The 23,982-nt window shown below is 39.9% G+C and overlaps 1 protein-coding gene across 5 annotated transcripts in view; it reads right to left on the bottom strand.

The window, feature by feature from the left end:
- SCFD2 (sec1 family domain containing 2) overlaps positions 1–23,982 on the bottom strand; it is a 310,407-nt gene that overhangs the window by 232,668 nt on the left and 53,757 nt on the right. For all 5 annotated transcript variants that reach the window (XM_027833249.3, XM_037897789.2, XM_037897790.2 and 2 more), the window contains exon 3: positions 23,464–23,591. In XM_027833249.3, the coding sequence (XP_027689050.2) occupies positions 23,464–23,591 (128 nt within the window). The remainder of the gene's footprint in view (positions 1–23,463; positions 23,592–23,982) is intronic.

The raw sequence follows: 23,982 nt of genomic DNA, 5'->3' as shown, positions 1-23,982 counted from the left end.
ACAACAGTGCTCCATCGGATACAGGAACACAGGAAGGGAGACAATCCCTCGGATAACATGTTCCCATACCAAATGGAGGATTAGAACTAGAACCCCAAGTTCCCTCACAAGTTAGCAGGAATCCAGTACAGAAAATGGAGCACTCATGTTCTGTGCTCAGAACGCGTTACTCAATCTGCACTGACTGACAATTCTGAATCCTCTTCAAGGGTTGCCCTTAAAGTGCAATGCAGCAATTTAGCCTTAAAGTTACAAACACATGGCCCAGTGGCAAGGTCCCCATAAAAAAGGAAGTCACAAGTTTTGTCTCATCAAAAGAAGCACTGTACACCACAACTATCATCCAAAATATCTAGACACAGCAATGGGCCCAATAGCGACAGAGCCTATGGGACACAGAGTTGATCTCAGTTGGTGTAGTTGTAGTGGATCTCAGTATGATTCCTAGCAGAAGGCATGCATATCAAAAATCACCATCACAACAGGCATTTGTTCTGCCATCTCAGCAGAAAGACCACGAAGTGACAGGGCAGAGGGACTGTACTACTCTTTCTTATCACTCAGATGAGTGTCTGAAGCACAGAGCTGAGGCACATTGGTAGTGCAGACTGGGAAAGGATGCAACTTTACAAATTTTTTAAAAAATCAAGTTATACTGCTCCATTCAGGAGTATGGAGAGATATACAAAGTAAAACAGGGCATGCATTAATGGGCAATAAGTACACAGCTTTAAATTCTGAGACATGAAGCTGAAGCTCACATGTCTTCAATCATATTAAAAGTACACAAATGAGTTATTTAACAGAAAGTCCTATCTTAAAAGTGAAACTTAATTTCCACAAAAGATTTTTAATCATGTTGCCTAGTTTAATTTTTTCTTCTTCCTAAGTTACAGCTGCAATGTTGTTTTGTCTTTTCTGTGATGCATGCTGTTATGCAGGCTTCACTTCAAGAGGGTGATTATTTTTCAAGAGAGATTTAGTGCTAAAAGTGACAGGTTTTTAAAATTCAGGCTCTGAACAGCAGAGATCAGAAATATTGACAGATTGTTCCAAATACATACACAGTAGTACTTATTTTTGCATCTAGCGTCTTGTTAATGATCTCTACAGAAACCAACGAACAAGTTATTACGGGAGTAAGCTTTGGGAGGAATTGACTAAATAAGTGTATACTTTCCTGAACATACAGGTTCTGCCAAATATCTGCAACTTTGAACTTTGTTATCTTGCATAAAGTGGAACTAACTGAACTTTATTGACTAGTGCTAGTAAACGTTTGCTGAGGTCCATATTTCACTTGACAGAACCAAGAAAAAGGAATTTCTTGTGGTTGTCTTGGATCACTTATGTTCACAAGGAGGATTCTGCAATGCTGTGGAATATCAAATAGAATGTTTCTCCCACCCAGTGTCTTAGGAATATAGACCTACCTCATCCACTAGCTTGCATGTAACTGTGCCTAACGATGGATGCTTCTGAGGAAGGTGTAGTAATTCATCTAGCCAATTGTGTAATGGCATTGCTGGGGGAGCAGAATTTTTTGTGAACTGAGGGATCAATTTATGCCTGAAAATATTAGTACTGATGCCCCTTATCTCTTTTATCCTAGCTAGTGTAACTTCCAGATGTTATTCTTATTTATGTAAATATGAAATGCTTTCATGCATCTTAGGAAGCTTCAAAAAATATTCTTTGCCAGCAAGTTCCACTAAAAAAAAAAAAAATCTGTATTATTTTGTTATTTAATTTCAAAGACATCTTGTGAAAGAAAAAAAAAAAAGAGGAATGCAAACTGACAATTATTTTGGGAGAGAAGGTGGCTATTACAGTTGAGTTCTCACCAAACCGTGAACTGTGTAAAAGTATGATTCTGGATCTAACAGCGCTGAACGTTATTAACAGTTAGGCTACAGAGTTTGCAGATTCATTTCTAGTAGAACAGAGAAATGTTCTACTTTGAGCTTGGCTAATTCTTGCTCTGTGATCTCAGTTGCATGTTATCTTCCTTCAGTTGGCTTCTGTTTCCTTACTTGTAACATGAAGTTAGTAGCTTAGCTACCCCACATGGATGTTGTATGGCTTAAGAACATAAGAATGGTTAAGAAAGATGCTGGGGAGACGCAGGATGGATCACTTGATGATTACCTGTTCTGTTCATTCCCTCTGGGGCACCTGGCATTGGCCACTGTTGGAAGACAGGATACTGGACTAGATGGACCTTTGGTCTGACCCATTATGGCTGTCCTTATGTTTTTATGCATTTAGTGGGTAAGCTGAGGGGCATTTTCATCAAGCAGCTGAGGGGCACTTGGGGAAAGCAGATATTTATGTATGGTACAAAGAAGGGTGGCTGGCCCTTCTAAAGGGAGATAGGTCTCACCCTACCTCTGATACAGCTGGTTTGCCTCCCCAAGTGAATTGAATCACATGCCAGACAATCATGTGACTAAACCAGTCTTCTGTTGGGGGAGGACGGGGGAGGAGGGGTAGCAAAATAGGTGTGTGGACAGCCAAAGGGTGATTGCAGTGTGAAGCTAGAGGAAGTCTCCTGCAGTGGTCCCTGAGGAAGGGAACTGTGGCTAGGTAGAAAGATACAGCTGGAAGTTTTGTTTTCCTTCTGGGGAGAAGGCAAAAAAAGGCAGAGCACACCTTGTATCTTCTTTAACAGCTTACAGAACAGTTACACACGGTACCTCAGGGAGGAGGGGCTGCGCCCATTTTAAGACAAGGATGGATGATCTTTCTGAGCTTATTTTGAACTTTATGTTAATAAAACTAGACCCTAAGAAAGGCTATTAGACTTATGAAAGCCTTTTTTCAAGGAACCAACAGGGGGAAATGAACCAGGCTGCTGCAGAGCCACCCCTGGCCATGAGGAGATATTCAGAAGGAGGCTGTCCTGTTACATGTACATAAATAAAATTATACACTTTCCTCCGCATGTGGTTTTTAATCATGGTTTTAGAAGCAACTGAAGTGGAGGAGCCAGAGTTGCAAAATTTAAAGTGAAATTAAGTACTTACCTATGTCTATAAAATGACTGGAAATCTACAACTTTACTTGGCTGAGCCATCTCTAAGCTTGTTTTGACCTCTAGAAAAATGAGCTGTCTGAAAAAATATATGCCCAGAAGATTTCAGGTGGCTTTTTAAAATGTACACATCCTCATTTAGCTTTAAGTCGTGTGTTTTCAGACATTCTTGAGTGCTTCATCGTGTTCTTGGCAAGTTGTTCCAAAGACAAGCAGGTCATCGCAATAGGTCAGTACATTATTCACAGGACTGATTATCTGTCTCATAATGCTTTGGACAACTTCTACAGCTGAGTATACTTAAAGGATCACCTTGGGCATGTTGCAATCCAAGATGAGTGGAAATCAGGATGATGTATATGGATTAGGGGTACAGTTTATGTTATAACACTTTTTGAAGTAGGGTCTTGATTCCAATTCTATTAAAAATGCCGTGTGCAGGTCCACCTAGATTCAGTGTCATACAATGGTCCACTTTAAATGTTACGTTTGGAGAATGTATGACCACACAAATGTGTATTGCATCTTCGTTTTGTGCTTTGAAGATATCTACAGCTTTAGAACCCCACAGGGTAGATCTTTTCAGTAATGTCTTGCTCTTGTACTCTTCTTGTTCCTTTCAAATAGTTCTCTCATGGGAAAGAGAATTCTTCTGTGTTCTGGGCTACAGGTGTGGCTGTCTTACCTTTGTCTTAATAAATCTGGAAGTCCTTTATTTTCTCCCCAAGTTATGAAACATGCTGAGGTACTTTACTAGGAGACTTAATATGAACATCCATAGTGTTTTGGCCAACAAAGGTATTTGCCACCCTTTTTATTATGTATAAGGAACAACCTGACAGTGGTATCAGTATTTCCAAGCAGGTTTCCATAGGATCATTTGGTGATGTAGAGTATAGGTTTGCAATTGATCCTCCCCTTTGTCACTTATTTTGAACAAGCTCAGCATGGGGCGCAGCTCTCAGCAGAACATGTTAAATCTTTGTCTTTGTAACTAGTATGGTTTTGTTCTGCAGATAAAGATGATGCATTTCTTATATTAGATTTACATTTGACCCAGATTATCAGTGACTCCATGCTTGTGCCTAATAATTGCATATTTGTTTTGGGACATCAGCCCTTTGATCTTGGTAGGCTGTTAACACAAAGGTAGCTGCTGCTTCTTCAGACTTTAAATCAGTCCGTATATAGTTAATTTTTCTGAAACTCCATTTTCTCTGTGTCTCCTATGTGAAAATCAGAAGTTTGAAAATTTGTGATGACATGACTGTCAGTTGGCTTCTTGCTGTGACACAGTGACCTAAGGTGCGCTCTCTCTCTGTGCTAGGCACTGTACATTGCAGACAGGCAGACACAGCCTTTTACCCTGAAGGCTTAAAATAAAAATAGATAATGAATAGATAATGGGGAGTGGATGGGATGGAATGTATCAAAAGCAGATGTCAGAGGAGCGATGGTAAGAATGCATCTACATTATGGGGTTTTTTATTGTATTGTTTTTAAACAGGTGTTATTTACAAATAGTTCTTGAAAACCAGGCTAGCATTTGCAACCCCAGAAAAACATTTCCTTCCACAAATGCTACAGGTTCACTCCCATGTGGAGGGCCCTACCAAATTCATGGCTCTGAAAAATGCATCACAGGCCGTGAAATCTGGTCTTTTGTGTATTTTTGCCCGCTACTATACCAATTTCACAGGGGAGACCAGAATTTCTCAAATTGGGGGTCCTGACCCAAAAGGGAGTTGCAGGGGAGTCACAAGGTTATTTTGGGGGGGGACTGTGGTATAGCCATCCTTACTTCTCCGCAGCTGCCTTCAGAGCTGGGTGGCCAGAGAGTGGCAGCTGCTGTCTGAGGGCCCAGCTCTTCAGGCAGCAGGGCAGAAGTAAAGCTGGCAATACCATACCATGCCTTCTTTACTTCCGCTGGTGGTGGCTCTGCTTTCAGAGCTGGGCTCCCAGCCAGCAGCCACCACTCTCCAGCTACCCAGATCTGAAGGCAGAGCCGCTGCCTGCAGCAACGCCGAAGCAAGGGTAGCAGTACCGCAGCCCCCCCTACAATAATCTTGCAACCCCCCACAACACCTTTTTGGGTCAGGACCCCGACAATTACAACACTGTAATTTGCTATTTTTAAAATCCTCTGACCAAGAAATTGACCAAAATGGACTGTGAATTTGGTAGGACCCTAACTCATGTGGGATAGTCCCCTTTGTGAAGATATGGTTAAGCACAATTATGGCAATACTGTCTCACTTCTGACTAGCAGGTGTCTTCCTTTTGCTGCGTACGTACACTTAATAAACATCGGCAACTAGAACAGGCCACCATTTCTTGGGCGCATAAGGCAAATATTTCCAGTCCTCTATCATGTTGCAAGAGTGCCATAGGAGCCATTTCTGTTTCTTCAAGCATGTCTTGATAGTCACCTACATATAGGTCACACTATTATTTATTGTTCAACTCATCTAGAACACGGAATCTAGCCAAACCAAATTTGCACAGCCTTCAGAGGGTTAACATCTATCTATTGTGGTGCTTTGTAAATCTAAAGACACAGTTTCTGTTTCATAAGTTACATTTTGGTGCAAAATTTTTAGCAAATCTTTTCTACACTGAGTATGTTTGATTGCTCTGTATCTTCTTGCTGGTTATTTATCTCATGTAGCTTTAGTACTATGCTTTTAAGATCAGTGAACTATCCTCTCTCTAATCATTGGTGTTGTCAGTGGCTATGTAGCAGTCAACATTTTCAAGCCACCGATGCCACAATTCAGCTGCCTCCACCTACGTGGAGGTATTTGTTTCAGTGCGTCGTCCTTTTTTGCTGTATAACAAGATTTTTCTTCTGGTGAGAAAATGTAAAATAAAAATAATTACTACAAAAATGTAATGGACTTTTCTTGATCCAATAAATAAAAAGTATCCATGTGTACTTGTAATGACATTGTGCCACTTTCAGTAGAGACCAAAAAGTGGCAATGCACCCACCATTTCCTTTTGGTAGGGCACAGTGGTGGCCCCAGTATTGTCAGTTGGCTTTGATGCATCTATAGGTAGAGTACAGTTTGTTTCTATATAACAGGGACATTGACTTAGTTTTAAGAAAAGGAGGACTTGTGGCTCCTTAGAGACTAACAAATTTATTTGAGCATAAGCTTTCATGAGCTACAACTCACTTCATCAGATGAATTCAGTGAAAAATACAGTGGGAAGATTTATATACACAGAGAACATGAAACCATGGGTGTTACCATACACACTGTAACCAGAGTGATCAGGTAACGTGAGGTATTACCAGCAGGAGAGCCGGGGGGGAGGAACCTTTTGTAGTGATAATCAAGGTGGGCCATTTCCAGCAGTTGACAAGAACATCTGAGCAACAGCACGGGGAGGAGGTGGGGGAATAAACATGGGGAAATAGTTTTACTTTGTGTAATGACCCATCCACTCCCAGTCTTTATTCAAACCTAAGTTAATAGTATCCAGTTTGCAAATTAAATTCCAATTCAGCAGTTTCTCGTTGGAGTCTGTTTTTAAAGTTTTTTTGTTGAAGAATTGCCACTTTTAAGATCTGTAATCGAGTGACCAAAAAGAGACTGAAGTGTTCTCCGACTGGTTTTTGAATGTTATAATTCTTGACGTCTGATTTGTGTCCAATTATTCTTTTACGTAGAGACTGTCCAGTTTGGCCAATGTACATGGCAGAGGGGCATTGCTGGCACATGATGGCATATATCACATTGGTAGATGTGCAGGTGAACGAGCCTCTGACAGCATGGCTGATGCGATCAGTCCCTATGATGGTGTCCCCTGAATAGATATGTGGGCACAGTTGGCAACAGGCTTTGTTGCAAGGATAGGTTCCTGGGTTAGTGGTTCTGTTGTGTGGTTGCTGGTGAGTATTTGCTTCAGGTTGGGGAGCTGTCTGTAAGCAAGGACTGGCGTGTCTCCCAAGATCTGTGAGAGTGATGGGTCGTCCTTCAGGATAGGTTGTAAATCCTTGATGATGCGATGGAGGGGTTTTAGTTGGGGGCTGAAGGTGACGGCTAGTGGCGTTCTGTTATTTTCTTTGTTGGGCCTGTCCTGTAGTAGGTAACTTCTGGGTACTCTTCTGGCTCTGTCAATCTGTTTCTTCACTTCAGCAGTTGGGTACTGTAGTTGTAAGAATGCTTGATAGAGATCTTGTAGGTGTTTGTCTCTGTCAGAGGGGTTGGAGCAAATGTGGTTGTATTGCAGAGCTTGGCTGTAGACAATGGATCGTGTGGTGTGATCTGGATGAAAGCTGGAGGCATGCAGGTAGGCATAGCAGTCAGTAGGTTTCCGGTATAGGGTGGTGTTTATGTGACCATCGCTTATTAGCACCGTAGCGTCCAGGAAGTGGATCTTGTGTGTGGACTGGTCCAGGCTGAGGTTGATGATGGGATGGAAATTGTTGAAATCATGGTGGAGTTCCTCAAGGGCTTCTTTTCCATGGGTCCAGATGATGAAGATGTCATCAATGTAGCGCAAGTAGAGTTTTATATCTACTATTGGTTAGTGGATAATCAGTAAAGACTGACGGAGGTATTTTTGGCCACATCTTGCCTGTCTTATATCTCAAGATACATGGCCTCAACATGTTATATAACAACCTGGGGGGTCAGAAGTCTCTTGCAGATATTGTCATGTATTACCCCTCTCCTAAACATTAGAAAGTGTCATCCTAATTATAAGGGGTTGAAACTATGTATTTCCGATCACCCAGAACCAAATATTTCATTATTTTTAAGTAAGCAGTCTAAGACACTATTTTTGTCAGTTTCTCATACCACAAAATCATGATCCTCCCAGTTTTAAAGCTAATCCAAGTTTCAAAGGAATTATATGAAAAGATTTACAATACGTGAAAGATAATGCAAGTTTAGTTTAAACCCTTGGACTTCCTGAAGTTAATCTGATAAATATGCATCAGTGTATTAATGTTTACCATAACTGATCATAGCAAAACAGGCCACTAATTATGTAAAGTAAGAGCAAATTAATAAAGAGCTAATACAATTTTATTTTATTAGCAGACAGACGTCTGGCCTTAAAGTCTGAGTCTCTGATGAAGTTGATATTCACTATTTGCAATTTTACAACAACAACATAATAAAACTGGATTTAATTGTAGCATTCTTACAAGATCAACAAACTTCTGTTTTCTTTTAAATTTTTAGAATTACCTTTAAGCTGTAATAACAACCAGACATATAAAGAGACCTGCCCATGAATTCAAATCAAGTACTTTGAGTTTTCTGTCTACAACAAAAAATGAGATTAAAAATACAAGAGCTTTATCCAAAAACTCCAGACTCACAAAGAGGCTATTGTCAGCAAACTCCCTTGTTAAAAGGAATAACAGTAAGGTTAGCCAAATAGTACTGTTTCCATGTGCCAACTATAATTTAATCAAAGATAACATACTACCAGTATATTGCTGTTTCACATCACTGCACTGGATTCCAATAACGTCTCACTTCCATCTGCTAACAGTTTTACAGCAATAAAGCGCAAAGTAAGTGAGCTAGGCGGCACAAGTATGATATGCCTTACAATTTTATTAGGGCTTGAACTGTTACCCATTTTACACCACTGAGATTATAGATGCTGTAAGGTTATTCACTGAGTAAAGACAGGACTAAAATAGTTTATCTGAAACCCTGAAATACAGTTTAGCCTATGAGCTCTGCAAAAGACGAAGCAGCACAATAAATTATATAGGCTATATATATAGTATGCACTTCTTGTAATACAAGCACAGAACTGGAATTTTATTGTAAACTGAATTTTTGTATCTTATTTTCTTATAAATTATAATGGACCTTAATATCTCCTCCTCCAAGGTAAATGAACACAGTTAAGCAACTATTAAACATACTTACGTAAGACGAAGAAAAAAGGCAACCCCAATATTTACCCACTATAGTAATATCATTCTAAAATATCAGGGGCCAAATTCTGCTCTCACCTATGCATCTTCAACTACATTTAGCCTATGAAGATTTTATAAAGATTTTAAATGTTCAAGATACATACTTTTCTGAACAGGCTGAATTCATTCAGTCTTTGGTTCATCACCACCTCTTCTAAAATGTTCCTGCTAACCTGCACTGGTTAACATAATTTCATTCAATTATGAATAAACTTTCCCTTTACCTATTTCAGCCTCCCTGCTATGTAGGGCAAATTTCCTTAAACAGCCTCTTCTCTGTAGTTAATTTTTTTTTTAATCGGTGAGAACATTTCCAGAACTATTTCCACCACCTCCCATATGACCTGTATCTGTTGCCCCATTAACAGAACACAGTGGCTGTGATGCCAACTCAGGACCAGCACTCTGCTTAACACCACAGCACTTAGATAATATTATAGTGAAAACAAGAATAAATTTATTATCAAAGAATAAATATTCAAGTGATAGTGAGTGAAAATATTGGAAACAAATGTCTACACATAAACCAAAATCATAACACATTTTCTAGAGACGAAACTCAACTAATCGGTTAACCTACTGTCTAAAGAAGTTTCTCACCCAAAGTTCTCTACAGCATTTCCAGCCAACCCTGGTGGAGACCCCACTTTCATGAAGCAAATTTGCTGTCCAGTTGCTTCTGAGGTGAGCGATACCAGGGTATCTTTACCCCCAAACATAGTAGAGCAAATCTTTGAAGTGTTCTCCCCTCCCACTGTTTCTCTCTTCATTTTAGTTTCTTTCTGAAGTTCTTACAATCTTTCATTTGCATTCAGTTCAGAGTGGTGACAGGATATTCACTGTGAATGAGACTATACTCAATTTACATGTAAACAGGTTGATGGCTAGACATCTCTTCTCTGACACAAAACTTGTTTTTCAACTTTGCTGGTGACCAGTACCTAGACTCAGACTTTAAGAACATATTTTCCGTATCTTTTTACACGACATCTGTACACGCGTGTTGCAATAATATTGATGACAATTGTGACACCAGTTTTTATCTGAGACCACATATGACATTCATTGGTGAATCAGAATGTGCGTGCCAGACTCAGGAGATTCCTGTAACCCCTGTGCACCTGCTCTGTGCCCCCGGCCAGGTGGTACTAAGGGGTTTCTGGGTCAGAGTGGCATGGTCCACCATGCTCTGAAGACAGTTCAGGTAAAAGTTAAACATTTCAAGGCACTTTTCAGATAGGGTATGTAATGACGCAGGTTGTCTGATCAATATTAACTGTCTCAATAGACCAGACTTTAATGTCCAAGGCTGTACATCAGCTATGATAGACTTCAGCAGGAATTTTGAATGAGGAAGGTCTGCTGTGTATGGACCAAAATTGGTACCCTACCTGCAAAAAGCTTCCAATATTTGGGGTTGCTGTTTTTCCCTGGTCTGAAAGAGAACAAAACCTAGTGAATGACCAATTAAAGAACACCCTGCTAAAAATCCCTTAATTTAGTAAATCTATCAATTTTTAAGTCCTCCAATTCAGATTTGCTTTCTTAATATCAAGACAATTACCAAGTTTCAACCAAGCCAATAACAATGTGCTAAAGCCTTGATTGAGGGAGAGTTAGCTAGTCAAAATTAGAATTCAGCTCTCCTTTCTTCTGTAACTACCACAACTGTCCACCATTTTTGATGCAGAGAACTAAGAGACAATCTCCTTCACAAACAGCTTTGGAGTAGAAATTTGAATCTTCATATTTAGATGCCCGTAGACAAGGAAGAATCTTAGAATCATGTTCCAATAGCCATGTTTCAGCCTCTTCTTCTTGTTCTGGGCTAAACCTATGAACTTTGGAGAAGAAAGAAGCCATGTTGGCTATGTAATAGAAGTGTAAAAATGTGTTTTGTGTCTGATCGAAGTCCTTATTATCAGAGTAAATTTTAAGACAGTTTTCCAATCCAACTTTTTGAATCAAATCAACAAACCAACCAACTGACCATTAGTCTGATGGTATCTGCAAACAAAATTCTGAACTTCCACAATGTGCTTTAAGATTGCATTAGGCATTGCTTTTTTTTCCATGACATTTGAACAGTGTGCCAAACCTCTACCCATACTGAAGTTATTTAGACTAAAAACTCTTCGAGGCTACTATTTTTTTTGTGTTTGTAGAGTGCCTATCACAACGGGGCCCCAATTTCTGGTTGGCATCTATGCAACACCATAACAAACATTAACAGTAAATAATAAATATAATTGCACCCAAGAAATCCTCTCATCTTTTTTGTTTATTTTCACTGTTTGAGCAAATGGCAAGGTCCTTATTGTTATATTTTTCTCTGCATTATTGAGTAGCACCTTCTACATCTTGGACACAATATTCTGTAGAATCAACACATTCTTCCCTGTCTGGATGTTTGCAGCTATTATCTGGTCATTTCTCATGTTTGAGCTACCATCTTGTTGATCCTTTTAGTACTTTTAATATTTCCTGTGTTTCTTCATTTGCAGCATCTAGTAAGGGACCTGTGAGTTTAAATCCATGTAAAGTAATATATTCAAGATGAAACGTTTCAATCCAATTTTTTAACACTTCCCATTTTATGCTATACTGAAGACAGTCATCATAAAGGAAGGTTGCAAATTTATTATCAAGTTCAAAGTCTTTGCTTTTTCAGTTGTCTTTATGGCAGGATCACTGGTTGATCTTTGTCTCTCAGTCCTATGCTCAACCCACTAGCCCGCACTGCCTCTGACTACAAGACATAAAACAGGAAAGCTACATCTACAATTTCCAGACACCTCTGATAGGAACTCTAGGGAGCAAAACATGAAGTAACCTACTAACAGAAATAGTGGTGTATGTCGACCTAGAGTTTAAGGTCAGAAGGGACCATCAGCTCATCCATTCCAACCCCCCACACATCCCAGGCCCCCCAACAACATCCAACTCCTGCCCAGTAAACCCAACAAACAAAATCAGACCGAAGTATTACAGCCCACAAGAGACTAAACTATTATATGCCACACTCGGAGACCAGGAAAGACCAATATGCAAGGCCCCTGCAATGGCAGGGAAATGATTAAGTGAGATATCTCCAGGTAATCCTCGCAAGTGACCCCAACACTGCAGTGGAAGATGAAAAAAACCTAAGGTCACTGTCAAGCTAACCGGGGAAAGTTCCTTCCCAACCCCACGTACAGTGATCAGTTAGATATTGAGCATATGAGCAGGAATCAGCCAGATAAGCTCATGGTAAAGAGAATGCTCAGTGCCAACTCAGACCACTGCCCAAACCCATCTCCCACCACGGCCATCTCTGCTGCTTCAGATGAATGAGACCAAAAAACCTCTCACTCTAGAATACACTGAGGGGAGAAGAGAGAAATCCTTTACTGACCCCTGTAGATGACCACCTGAAGCCAGGAAGCATGAGCTTTAGGACAAACTGGAAGGGATCCCAAGGGCTGCTGAGCCCTGCCCTCACCATCACAAGCAATACCACCATATAATCCCACTCATAAATTTGTCCAGTTTTGTCTTAAAACTAATTACGCTGTTTGCCCGCACGACTCCCATGGGGAGACTGTTCCAGAATCTCACTCCTCTGATCATTAGAAACCTCCTTTTGGTTTCCAGCCTGAATTTGTCCATGGACAGTTTATTCCCATTTGTTCTTGTGCCAACGTTGTCCTTTAGCTTAAATAGCTCTTCACTGGAAATGCCTTGCCTGGATTACAGCTGCCTTTTTCATAGCCACATGACATTGGTGGCTCATCGTCATCCTGCAATCGACCAACACACTCAGGTCTCTTTCCTCCTCTGTCATTTCCAACTAAGTAGCCTGGAATTTGTAACAGAAATTCTTATTATTAGATCTTATGTGCATGACCTTATACTTCATACTACTGAATTTCATCCCTACCTGAACTTTTCTAAGCTTTTCATGAAAACATAATAAAAATTACATTAGCAGCTTGAAACTGAATGAACCTAAGAGAGAAGCCTGACATAATGACCTCTGCCTTTTTTAAACCCTGAAGTTTCTACGAAACCCACCTTTTAAAAAGAAATTGATAGTAGGGCTTTTCTTGTCACAATAATTTTTGATAAAGCCTCGATTAAAATAATACATTTCAAGCAATTGAAAGATCCAGTATAAATTCCTGAAATCAGTTTTGACAGATTATCATGCACCGATTCTGAAAAGCACCAATAATTTCCTTTTATACACATATGCGAAATTACTTCTCAGTTCTTATGCTCCTCTAGAGGGCACTGGTAATTTATCAAGCCAACTATCAACATGCAATAAGAAGTCACTGGAATACATACCAAAACAGGGCACACATACCAAGGGAAACCTTTACAAAAATAAATATTTCTGTGTTTTTAAAATTAATAAAATAGAGTCCAACCACACCAGTGAGAAAGAAGGACAGCCTCACTAAATTGCTAGGAAGGGGCCAGTGGGATATGAAGGGCACAGTGGACTTGGGAAGCCATGCTGTGCAGATTCTTGTTGGGCTGCATGCATTAGTACATTTGACTTTTGTTTAACACAAACAAACAAACTAAAGCAGATGCTGCTTTAGTGTAAGCATTGCTACAGGACCTGCACAGATCAGGCTGTGAAATTACAAACAAAAAACAGGGGCATTTTAAGAAGGAAAAAAATTACATTTCAGGGAAAGAAAGACCAAGATTAGTGTTTTAAGCTCCAAGTGAGCCTCACAAATTGTAGACTTTGAGACAGTGCATGTAACCTTAATGCGAAAGAACAGATTAAAAAAATACTTGATCATTTTGCTTCCCATACTTTTTACTTTCAATTCTCTACAAATCTTTAAAGTAAGCACTTCAACTTTAAACTGTTCTTTACTGAAGAAATGAGCTGTTCGTTTGCCTTATACATATGAGCTACTCAGGAGAACTGTACATTTATAGGTGTATGAACGTATGTCTACGAAAGTGTGACCATATATATTTCAGCTATACAAGAAAACCATTAGTGAAGAAATATATACGAAGTCTTATGTACAAAGGCTACCAGAAGCATAAGAAAAAGATCAACTGAAAAAAATAGAAGATTTGTGTGGAAAGGCCTTTAGAGGAAGACATAGACAAAATCTACCAGTGATTGGGGAAATGAATTATTAAGGCTAAGGCACTCTAAATTCTATTTCCATATGTATCTTGGGTCGGGAAGGAAGCACTATTTATATTTATATAATCACCAACTTCAAATGGGAGGAGATTATGACTAAGATTCCACATATGTACTGACATTCTCAAAGAACATTGTATCTTTCGTAAATCTCTTCCAAAAGGGATCTCTGCAAGGGGATCCTTTTGGAGATTTCTTGCCCCAGAGTCCACTTCAATGAGTTTTAACACAGAAAGGAACAATTTGACCCTAAATATAGTTGTGTGCTTGCCACCTTAAAGGAAACAAGGAAAGGCGGCAGCCACATGCATGGAGAAGGCTGCCATAATCACTCTAGAACTGTGCCAAAGAAGGTACTGTTGTGGGCCGAATTAGCACAAGGCCACTCGGGCTAAATATAAATGCTGATGCTAAGAAATATAACAGACAAGGAGCGGTGTATTTGTGAACAGTTATATACTGCATGCAAAGCTAAGTCAACACTGTTAAGGTTTAGATTTTAGGCAGAAGGGTGCCAGGCAACCAGAATTCCCCTTCACAAGAATAATTTGCAATAGGGTTGTAATGCTATGATACAGTAGTCAGGTAATTTTTGTGAAAAGTATTACAGATATTTCTGAAGTTTATTTGATCCCTCCACTTGATAGTATTGAGTCTTTAATACTTTTGGACTGATGCTGTCTCTAGAAATAGCACATTAATAAATGTATTATTATTTAGAATATCATGCAAGTGATTCTTTTTAAAGTCTGCTTCCTATTCTATATCTGCTTCAGATTTCAGATACTGCATTCCCCCAGCATATGGAAAAGTTGTTGGTCTTCTCTCTATAAACAGTATTCCAGATCAGTTTTCCATAGGAAAAAAATCCTCCGGGCTAATACCCATCCCCAACCTTCTCTAAATTACTTCACAGGCTATTCTTTCATGTTTCCTAAAGCCAGGCCAAACCTCCAGGCACACCCCGGCTCCTACCCAGAATTTGGAAGTTCTGTTCAAACTTTACTCAGAGAGTTACCACACTACTCTAGGGAGTTACAGTGTTCTTACCTCCACCATCTTTTACAAAGCCTGATGCTGGGCTAAGTAGCTAGGGTACGTCTCTCCTGGGATCTTTAAAAATTTAAAGACTAAGACTTTCAAGCTGTATTTTGTATACTTTAACAGAAGAAACCGAGAAGGCTTTCTTCCCATTAATGAGGATTAAAGTAACAGCAGAGAGCACTTTGTTTCTGTTACTGTACAGGTGTTTCAACTTTGATCATTCACTACATCAATAAGGGAACATAATAAAGGGATTAAGACTCAACCTAGATTTACCATCCTCTGTTAAAACTGCCAAACAAGTCTGTTTTTAAGACAACAGAAAGCTACGTGTAGCAAGGTTTCTATTACTGCCAGGTAATATGTTAATAGCACAGCTTTCAACAACAGACTCTGGGACCATCACATTCAGAGGATCACTAAGAGATACATAAGATTAGCAATGGAGTCAGAGGGGAAGTCAGGACTGGACAAGCAGCAGCACTTCCACTGACGCTGAAACAGCAGCAACGTTTCTCCTCTCTTTTAAGTGGGTCCCTAACTCCAAAATGGAACTCATAAAATCCAGCTGCACCTGACTTATTGATCATGAATAATACTCTCAAAGTCTGTTAAAAACAATTTGACTTTAATTGAGCAAAAGCAAGTTGCATCACACATCCATTCCTAAATGACTTCCTTCTCCTTGGATATCACAAAGATCTTTAAATAACTGTACCTCCAAAATGGTCTCAGCAAAAGGTTTGTTAAAAACAGACTATTTTTGACTGTTTAATTTAACTGAATGATTTTCTGTAAAAGATACATTGTGTTTAACGCACCAAAATACAGAAATAATGGCTAAGTTATCTACACACTGCCAAATCAAAGTTTCACCGAACAAATATTTGCCTTCTCTTGGTATCTAAGGCTATTTCTACTCTACAGCAACTACAGTGGTGCAGCTGCACCGATGCAGCTATGCCGCTGAAGCACTTCTAGTGGAGATGGTTTAAGCTGACAGGAGAGAGCTCTCCCATTGGCTTAATAACTCCTGCCTCCGCAAGAGGCGGTAGCTATGTCGGTGGGAGAAGCTCTTCCGCCGACATAGCACTGTTCACACCAGCACTTAGGTCAGTATAACTTACTTCACTCAGGGGCATGAATTATACACACCCCGGAGCGAAGTAAGTTATACCAAAAGTAGTTTGTACCATAGACATAGCCTAACAGTACTACTATACACATACAGTTGTTTGAAGCGCAGGATGGAGCTATTTCATTTTCATTTACTGCTTTAAATAATAAAGTTTCATAGAATTCCAAGTATCTCAATATAAATGGTTCTCAAATATTTATGGAACTCTAACAAAAACAGACCAACCAACCAAAACGAAAAGTCCAGAGTTGCACCTGGACTTTACAGACTAGCTGGAGCTGATCTGGGAAATGCATCCAATCAGAAGGAACTAATTAGAGCAACTCCCATAATCCTCTGATCTATTGCCACAACAACAATCTCGACCCTATGGCTTTGGTTCCACCCTTTGAAACACACTCAGTATTGAGTGTATTGCAATAAATAGTACGCACAATGAACAAGTAATTCACAACAAGAAATACAAACGGTAAAAAAATATTACTGAACACCACAGCAAATTAAATCTTCAAAAACCAAATAACTATTTTTGCATATGGATTGTAAAATAATTTAAGATTAAATTTTAGTATTAAATGCCAAAGCATTGTTGTGTAAGTTCGAAAGCTTGTCTCTCTCACCAACAGAAGTTGGTCCAATATAAGATATTACCTCACCCATCTTCTCTCTAAAACCATTGATAAATAATCCAAATATAGCATAAAGATTAAAAAATAATACAATGGTCCCAACGGAAAATAGTACCTAGAATTTAGTCTGCCTCCTTCAAGTATCATCTTAGATCCGAGTCTTAGGAATTCAAATATGCTCTTTAATTGAGACGCAGAGTCATGTGGATAAAAGGAAACCCCTTTTCCCTGATCTAGCAGTTCCTAAAAAACACATTTGGCTCCCCTATGGAGAAGGGAGGCCAACTCATACTTTTGGCCTCTAGTAGGCCTTCGAGTTTAGTCTTAGTTCTTTGTCTAGTTCTTTGAGATGGCTCCCCAGGCCCTCAAGTTTTCCGTTGACAAAATTATTTCAAGTTCATCCAGATGCTACTTTGAAGCACCAGTATGTTTGATAAACATTTCTGAAGTGTTTTCTAGCAAGTCAGCTGGACAGGAATCTCACACTGAGATTGTAAAATTATGGCACCACATTTGTGTCTGTGACCATGTTGCTGTTACCAGCAGCTTAAAGAGGCCAATTTTCCTTTTGACATCTTTCGGGGGGGGTGGGGGGGGGGGAACCATCTTAAAATGGCACACACTCCACAGAACTCTTATCCTCACCTGGAAACCACAGCACAAGCTGACTGAAGAATTCAGAGGAGAAAACAGCACACTCTCAGCAAAATTCCTCCTCAGTAGACGCCAGGGAGATCTTGCCACCTTGGAATTGTATTTATTTCTTAGCTCCCAGAAAATTCAGCCTGTGCTGCTCTCCCCATCCTGCTGCACTTTCGTTGACATCCAGGCCTCTCACAACAGCCTCCAGCTGTTCCAGAAGCTCTCTCATCAAATCTGATGATAGTTTTGCCAGCAATAATGTTACACAGCCTAAAAGAACCTAAGAGCAACACTCCACACCTTGCCTACTCAGCTCAGCATTATATCCTCAAAGTTGTTTACCACCACTTCTCTAAAGCATTAGTCCCTACAGTCCTGTTAAAATGGATGAGTTCAGAGGGGGGATTTAACCTACCCCTCCACTCCTTTCAACTAACAAACCACTGTAATTCACTCAGCTGAAGAGCTGGAGGCAGTTTGTACAGGTGAATCATAATTCCCTACAATTAGGGATTTGTAATGGAACCATAGTCAAGCCCTTAACAGTAAGGCACCATCCATTTAGCTCAGTCCAGTTTTGAGAGTTCAGAAGGTTAAAGTCACCACAAATTTTTAAATGAAAGCTTAAAGGGACAGTAATGAGTCTCCTGCAGCTGGTGAAACTTTTGCTGAAAAACGACATCATTTGGGACATTGGCAGTACAGGGGCCCTATGTCTGCAACTGAAAAGTAGTTTCCAAAGTTCTCCAATACGAGTCACACAGAAGGGATCACCAGATAATCTAGTCTGACCTCCTGGATATAACCAGACACCAACACCACATAGCACTTGCACAATAAACCAAACAACTGAAATTAGACCAGAGTATTACAGCCCACAGATTACACTATTGTGTGCCACAGACAGAGAACAGCAGGAACTGAGTCCCACCAATGCCCAAGGCGCCCCAATACCAGGGAACTGATATGCAGTAGGTGCGCAACACAGAAAGGTTAGCAAGAAGGGGTTTGCCTGACAGCCAATAGGAAGATATTCAGTGGTTAATAAGGCATGAATACAATTCCACATTTATTTATGAATTGTGATTTGTATGTAGCCTTAAAATGATGCTGCTGCTTCCTGGGCTTCTCCTAACCTATCTTCCTCTTTACCATTCATTGAGTGTGTTAATGCTTAAAACTTCATTTGGGTTTAAATATTAAAATGAAACTCAAAGTTGCATACTAGTGAAGGCTGACCACGGAAACGGATCCCAGCACCAGTGAGGTTCAAAGGCAGTGCCCAAGTGGTGAGATCAGACTTCTGTCTTACTCACAACCCTCTGTTGGCTGCTGGAAGGGCAAGGAGCACCTGTTCCCTTGCTATCTCTCCTGGCAGCTACTCAGAATTCTCTCCCTCTGTTCATCCTTGCAGCTTGAAGACTGGAGGAAATGGAGCTGCCAGCAGATGTGAGGAGAACAGTTACAATGACAACTTTTCTCCTTCCACAGCTGGTATCATAAGCTCTCTCACTCTCCTCCCACCCCAGGGTGAGAGATGCATTCTTCAACACCCCGCAGAGGTGCTGAGCACTCTGCAGGATACACGGGTATCACACTGAATAAGCTGTGCTCCTATGACAGGTGCTCTGCTCCTGTTACATAAGACCATCAAAGAAAGGAAAAAGCTGGTCCTTAGTATTTGTCTGTCTGTGAAAAACATGCACCACACACACATTGAGGAAGGCAGGAGAGTGATTTGATTCATTGCAGTGAGTGGTTAAGGATATTTTAGTACACTGAAAGAAGCAGAAGTTTTTTTTACTTTCTTTACACATATTACAGGAGGATAGAATATGGTTTATAAACTCTGAGACACGACTCCCATGCTGCCACTGTCAAACATGATGCAGTTTTTCAGCCAGCTGCCCACAACAGGAGGTCTCAGAAATACCAACTGGAATTTTAATCTTTGCTTCCAAATGCATTTCACTCCTTATGTCAAGCATAAAAACAGTTTTCACCTTGTGACAGATGACTTTAGTAAAAGTGTTAGAGATTTTCTTCATGTTGGAAAATGATGCCTATGATATTTAATATGAGGCAGGGCCTAAAAGTCCTCAAAACATTCCCTCTAAATATTGGAGGGACCGAGGTGCTACTCCTAAGCAGCAGAAGACAGTGCAATATTCACTGAAATATACCAATATCTGTAGAGCCCAAACTGTGACAGTGCAAAGTTAACCTAGGCAGAGGGTGTGGAGACTCAAATCACCTCCATCTTCTCTCCAGCCTGCACTGCCCCATATCTCCATCATATTGGAAGCAGGTGGCCTTTTGACTAAATAAAGGTATCTGTCAGAAAAGAGGTAGCTAGAATTGTTTTGTCCCAGGCAAAGGAAGCAACTGATAGGCAACATGTTACTTAATTTCTTGCTGTCTTAAGGGGCTTTAAGTGTTCTGTAGCTTGATAGATTTGGCACTGTACACTCAAAAGACATAGTACAGTTTTAAAGTTTCATTCAACAGTTATGCATCATTGAACAATTTTAGTTCCTGACATTAGGAGCAGCTTCCTGCATTTATTAGCCAATGAGAAGCTATGGTTTCTAGAAAACCAGAAACACATATTTCTGCCCTCATTTCTAGCTTTTGCTTCTTATTTCTTCCTTTTTTTCATTTGCAAGACTGTCCCAAAGCTTTTCTTTGTTGCTCTTCTAGTTATGGGTTCATGAATGCACAGTTTAAAAAATAAATGAGAGATGTACAAATAATAGTAATTTATATCTGTGCTTCAAACAGTATTTCAAGCACAAATAGCATTTCACACACCTCCACTGCCAAAACAAACAAAAAAAACCCCAAACAATAAAAGCAAATACTATGGACTCAACAGAAATCACTTTTAACACGAATCCTTAAGGAGGAAGAGTTGTTGTGGCACTACTTTGGCCTAAATCCAGAAAATGCTTCTCCTTGCTGCTAGTCTCATTGAAGTTTCTGGTCACTTGAGTAAGAGTCTACAGCACTGGACCCTTAATTTGAAACCGTGGGAATGGAGAACGGAGCACAGGATGGAGGGTTATTGGTTTATTAGCAATACAAAGCAGCACAAAACCATTTTTAAAAGCAAAAATTAAATCCATTATAAAAATTAATACTTTCTATCACACAAAAATGAACAAGTCTTCCTGGGGGATGCTCTCACACACATCATTTGAGGTTATTTAAGCAAATATTCCCAATTTACTGTACCCTTTTTCTTCTAGGTAGATTTGTGACAACAGCCCTGCAACACTTGTCAACTTCCCACTCTTTCAAAACATCCAAGACTGCAGTGTACTGTTGGTATCACCAACACTCACAAAACAGTAACTCTGTTTAAGGGTTCAGAGTAGCAGCTGTGTTAGTCTGTATCCGCAAAAAGAAAAGGAGGAATTGTGGCACCTTAGAGACTAACAAATTTATTTGAGCATAAGCTTTCGTGAAGAGAGCTGTAGCTCATGAAAGCTTAGGGGTAAAGCAAGTCCGTTGTTATTCCCTATTCAGTGTTTTCTATTCTTGATTTACACACAAGAGAGTAAAAAAAAAATACAAATTTTGCTTTTTAAAAACAAACACTGAGGGAAAAAAATCTACATATTTTCCTTGTAAACAGGTTTGCTGCTTCATTTGCATCTACTTGTGTTAACGGCACATTGCATGTCAGGATGTCTTGGAGCAGGAAATCTGGCTGCAGCAGAGCTGTGTCATGGCCCTAAAAAAGATACATTAGAAAAAAAAATACATCAATGGTTATTACGGCTCATCCAACAACTTCTATTGAAAGAGATCTGTTTTTTCCATCTCTGATTAGCACACTGATCAAAATACATTAAGTTCACTGAAAAGCAAAGCACACATTTTTAAACTAAAAAGTTGTTCAGGAATGTTTTAACTTCTAGTCAGATCAAAACGGAAAAAAAAAAAAAAAATCACATCCATCCTTAGACACGGTTCAGTGTAAACATTTTGGAAAATATGAATATAAACAATGAAGCGATCAGACATTTGAAAAAAGTGTCACTGCCAGGTACACACAACAGGAGAGTCCTATTATATAACTGAAACACCCAGCAACAGCATAAAGCCATGCAAAGACACAGGTCTAACACTTTATAGTCTCACTAGTATCTAATGTATTGATCATATGCCCTGAGATATTTCATTCATTCTGTGCTTTCCCTCCAGCCTCGGGGAAGATTTGGGGACTGTCATAGCTCTTCACCTCCTTGATCTAGGATCTGATAATATCTTCTCTTGTCCTCCGCACTGGAGCTGTTCCCCCCAACTCCCCACCTAGGTTCCAACCCCTTCCTACCTAGGCCGGCTAGAGACAGGGTGGAGATTCCAGTGCCCTTCCTCCCCCTCCCACAGAAAGGTCAGATGGCTACCAATGGTGCTTCTCCTACATATCTTCAGGATCTTTAAGGAAGTCCTCAAGACATGAAGGTTTTCTTTAACATCCCTAAAATATGTCCATGTGTTCAGAATTAATGGGGTGTGTGTAAAGAATCTCTAGTTGCTCCCCAACCTCTCCAAGAACTGGAAAAGGATTTAAATCAGTCTCCTCCATTTGCTGTCTTCACCTGTTCTATTTTTCCCTGATCTCTTTTTCTTTTCTTTAAAACAAAAACAAACAAGAAACAAACACAACTAAGTATGTTAGTAAAATGTTAAACATAAATTACACATGAAGTGAGAATGTTAATATTTGCATATTAACATTGCATCTCAACATAAATGCAGTATTTCTGATTACTAGTCTATTAATGTAGACTTTAAGTATATCAGGTGCATAAAGAATATAATAGGTAAGATGAGTGCGTTAATTTTTTTTTTTTTTGTATTTCATGACTTGTTTAAATACGTAAGCCTACCATTAACTTCTTGAATTTCAATGTATTTTTGTTTTGTTTTTGTCCAATTAGAATAACATACTCAAAAAGCTGTAAAACCTTTATATCCCGCAGCTAGCATATTTCTAAGGACTCTGACTCTAAAAACATATTAAATATTGTTTTCAGCTTTTTGTGAGGTGGCCTTGCTTCACAGAAAGCTTAGTTAAAAGAGAAAGAGAGAGATCAGCACAGATTCCAACAGTTCCGCTACTAGCTAGACTGTCTGCTTGTCGAGAACAGAAGCTCAGCAGACTACTCTCTGTAAACATGCCCCAAACTGTCATACTTCATAGTACAAAGGAAAGAGGCAACACTAAGCACTTGCATCAGTGTATTTATCATCTTCCATGTAACTCTACCACTTTATAGGCTTTTGAATCTAAAAAAAAAAAAAAAAAAAAAAAAAAGCAAGCTCCAGAAACACAACTGCATCATGCTTGAGCAGAAATTGTTCTCATGCAGCCTCAAAGTTCACCAGAGGCCAACTAACTATGGTGGGATAAGAATTTAGAGAACAATGTAAATACTTTAAATTAGTGGTCTCCAAACCATGGGACGTGCCCCCTTGAGGGTGGGTGTGGAGAAACATCTGGGAGGGCGCAGTGGGGCACAGGCCAGCCTGCGCAGGGGAGCAGGGAAGGAGCACCACCCAACCCTGCTCTGCCCACAGCTCCGCTCTGGCTCTACCTCCAGCTCCAGCCCCTGGCCACAACTACAGCCCCAGCTCCACTCCTGGCCCTAGGCCGCCAGCTCCCGGCACCCGGGCTGCTGATTCCACTCCTGGCCCGGGGGGCATGGACACATGCCATTACTGTTAAGGCGGGGCACGAGAGGAAAAGTTTGGGCACCACTGCTTTAAATGCTTGGGACTGAAGGAAGTATGGATGCTGAAATATTCCACATTATAGCCCCCTGGTGAAGGGTATATTATAATGCTTACCCATGTTCATCTTAATGGGCAAGTTTTCTCTACTTGCAGCCTCCACTAGGTGTCTCCTAACTTCCATCACAGCTTCCTTTTGTCTGAGATTCATTAAGGACTCCCAGAGAGCTTTGGCAGCTGGATCACTGTAAAAAAAACAAGAGGGTTACACTAAACATCTGTTGCATAATGAAATAAGTTTAAGGCAACATTTACAGTTTAAAATGCGTGTTCATATGTAGTAACTTCTATGAGGTGGACAGTATATAGACTGGTTTCAGAGTAGCAGCCGTGTAAGTCTGTATTCGCAAAAAGAAAAGGAGTACTTGTGGCACCTTAGAGACTAACAAATTTATTTGAGCATAAGCTTTTGTGAGCTACAGCTCACTTCATCGGATGTATTCAGTGTTAACTTTTAAAAATGGTTACTGTGATTCTATATTAAAAGCTCATATTAGCTTGTTACAAACTGGCACTACAAGTCACACACCAACATTTTCACAGATACTAACAAACTAAAACAAACAAGACAGCCCA

Source organism: Chelonia mydas, chromosome 4 (genome assembly GCF_015237465.2).
Source record: "Chelonia mydas isolate rCheMyd1 chromosome 4, rCheMyd1.pri.v2, whole genome shotgun sequence".
In the NCBI taxonomy this organism is placed as follows: Eukaryota; Metazoa; Chordata; order Testudines; family Cheloniidae; genus Chelonia; species Chelonia mydas.
The sequence above is the reverse complement of the archived record's forward strand: the minus strand, read 5'-3'. Positions and strand labels throughout refer to the sequence as shown.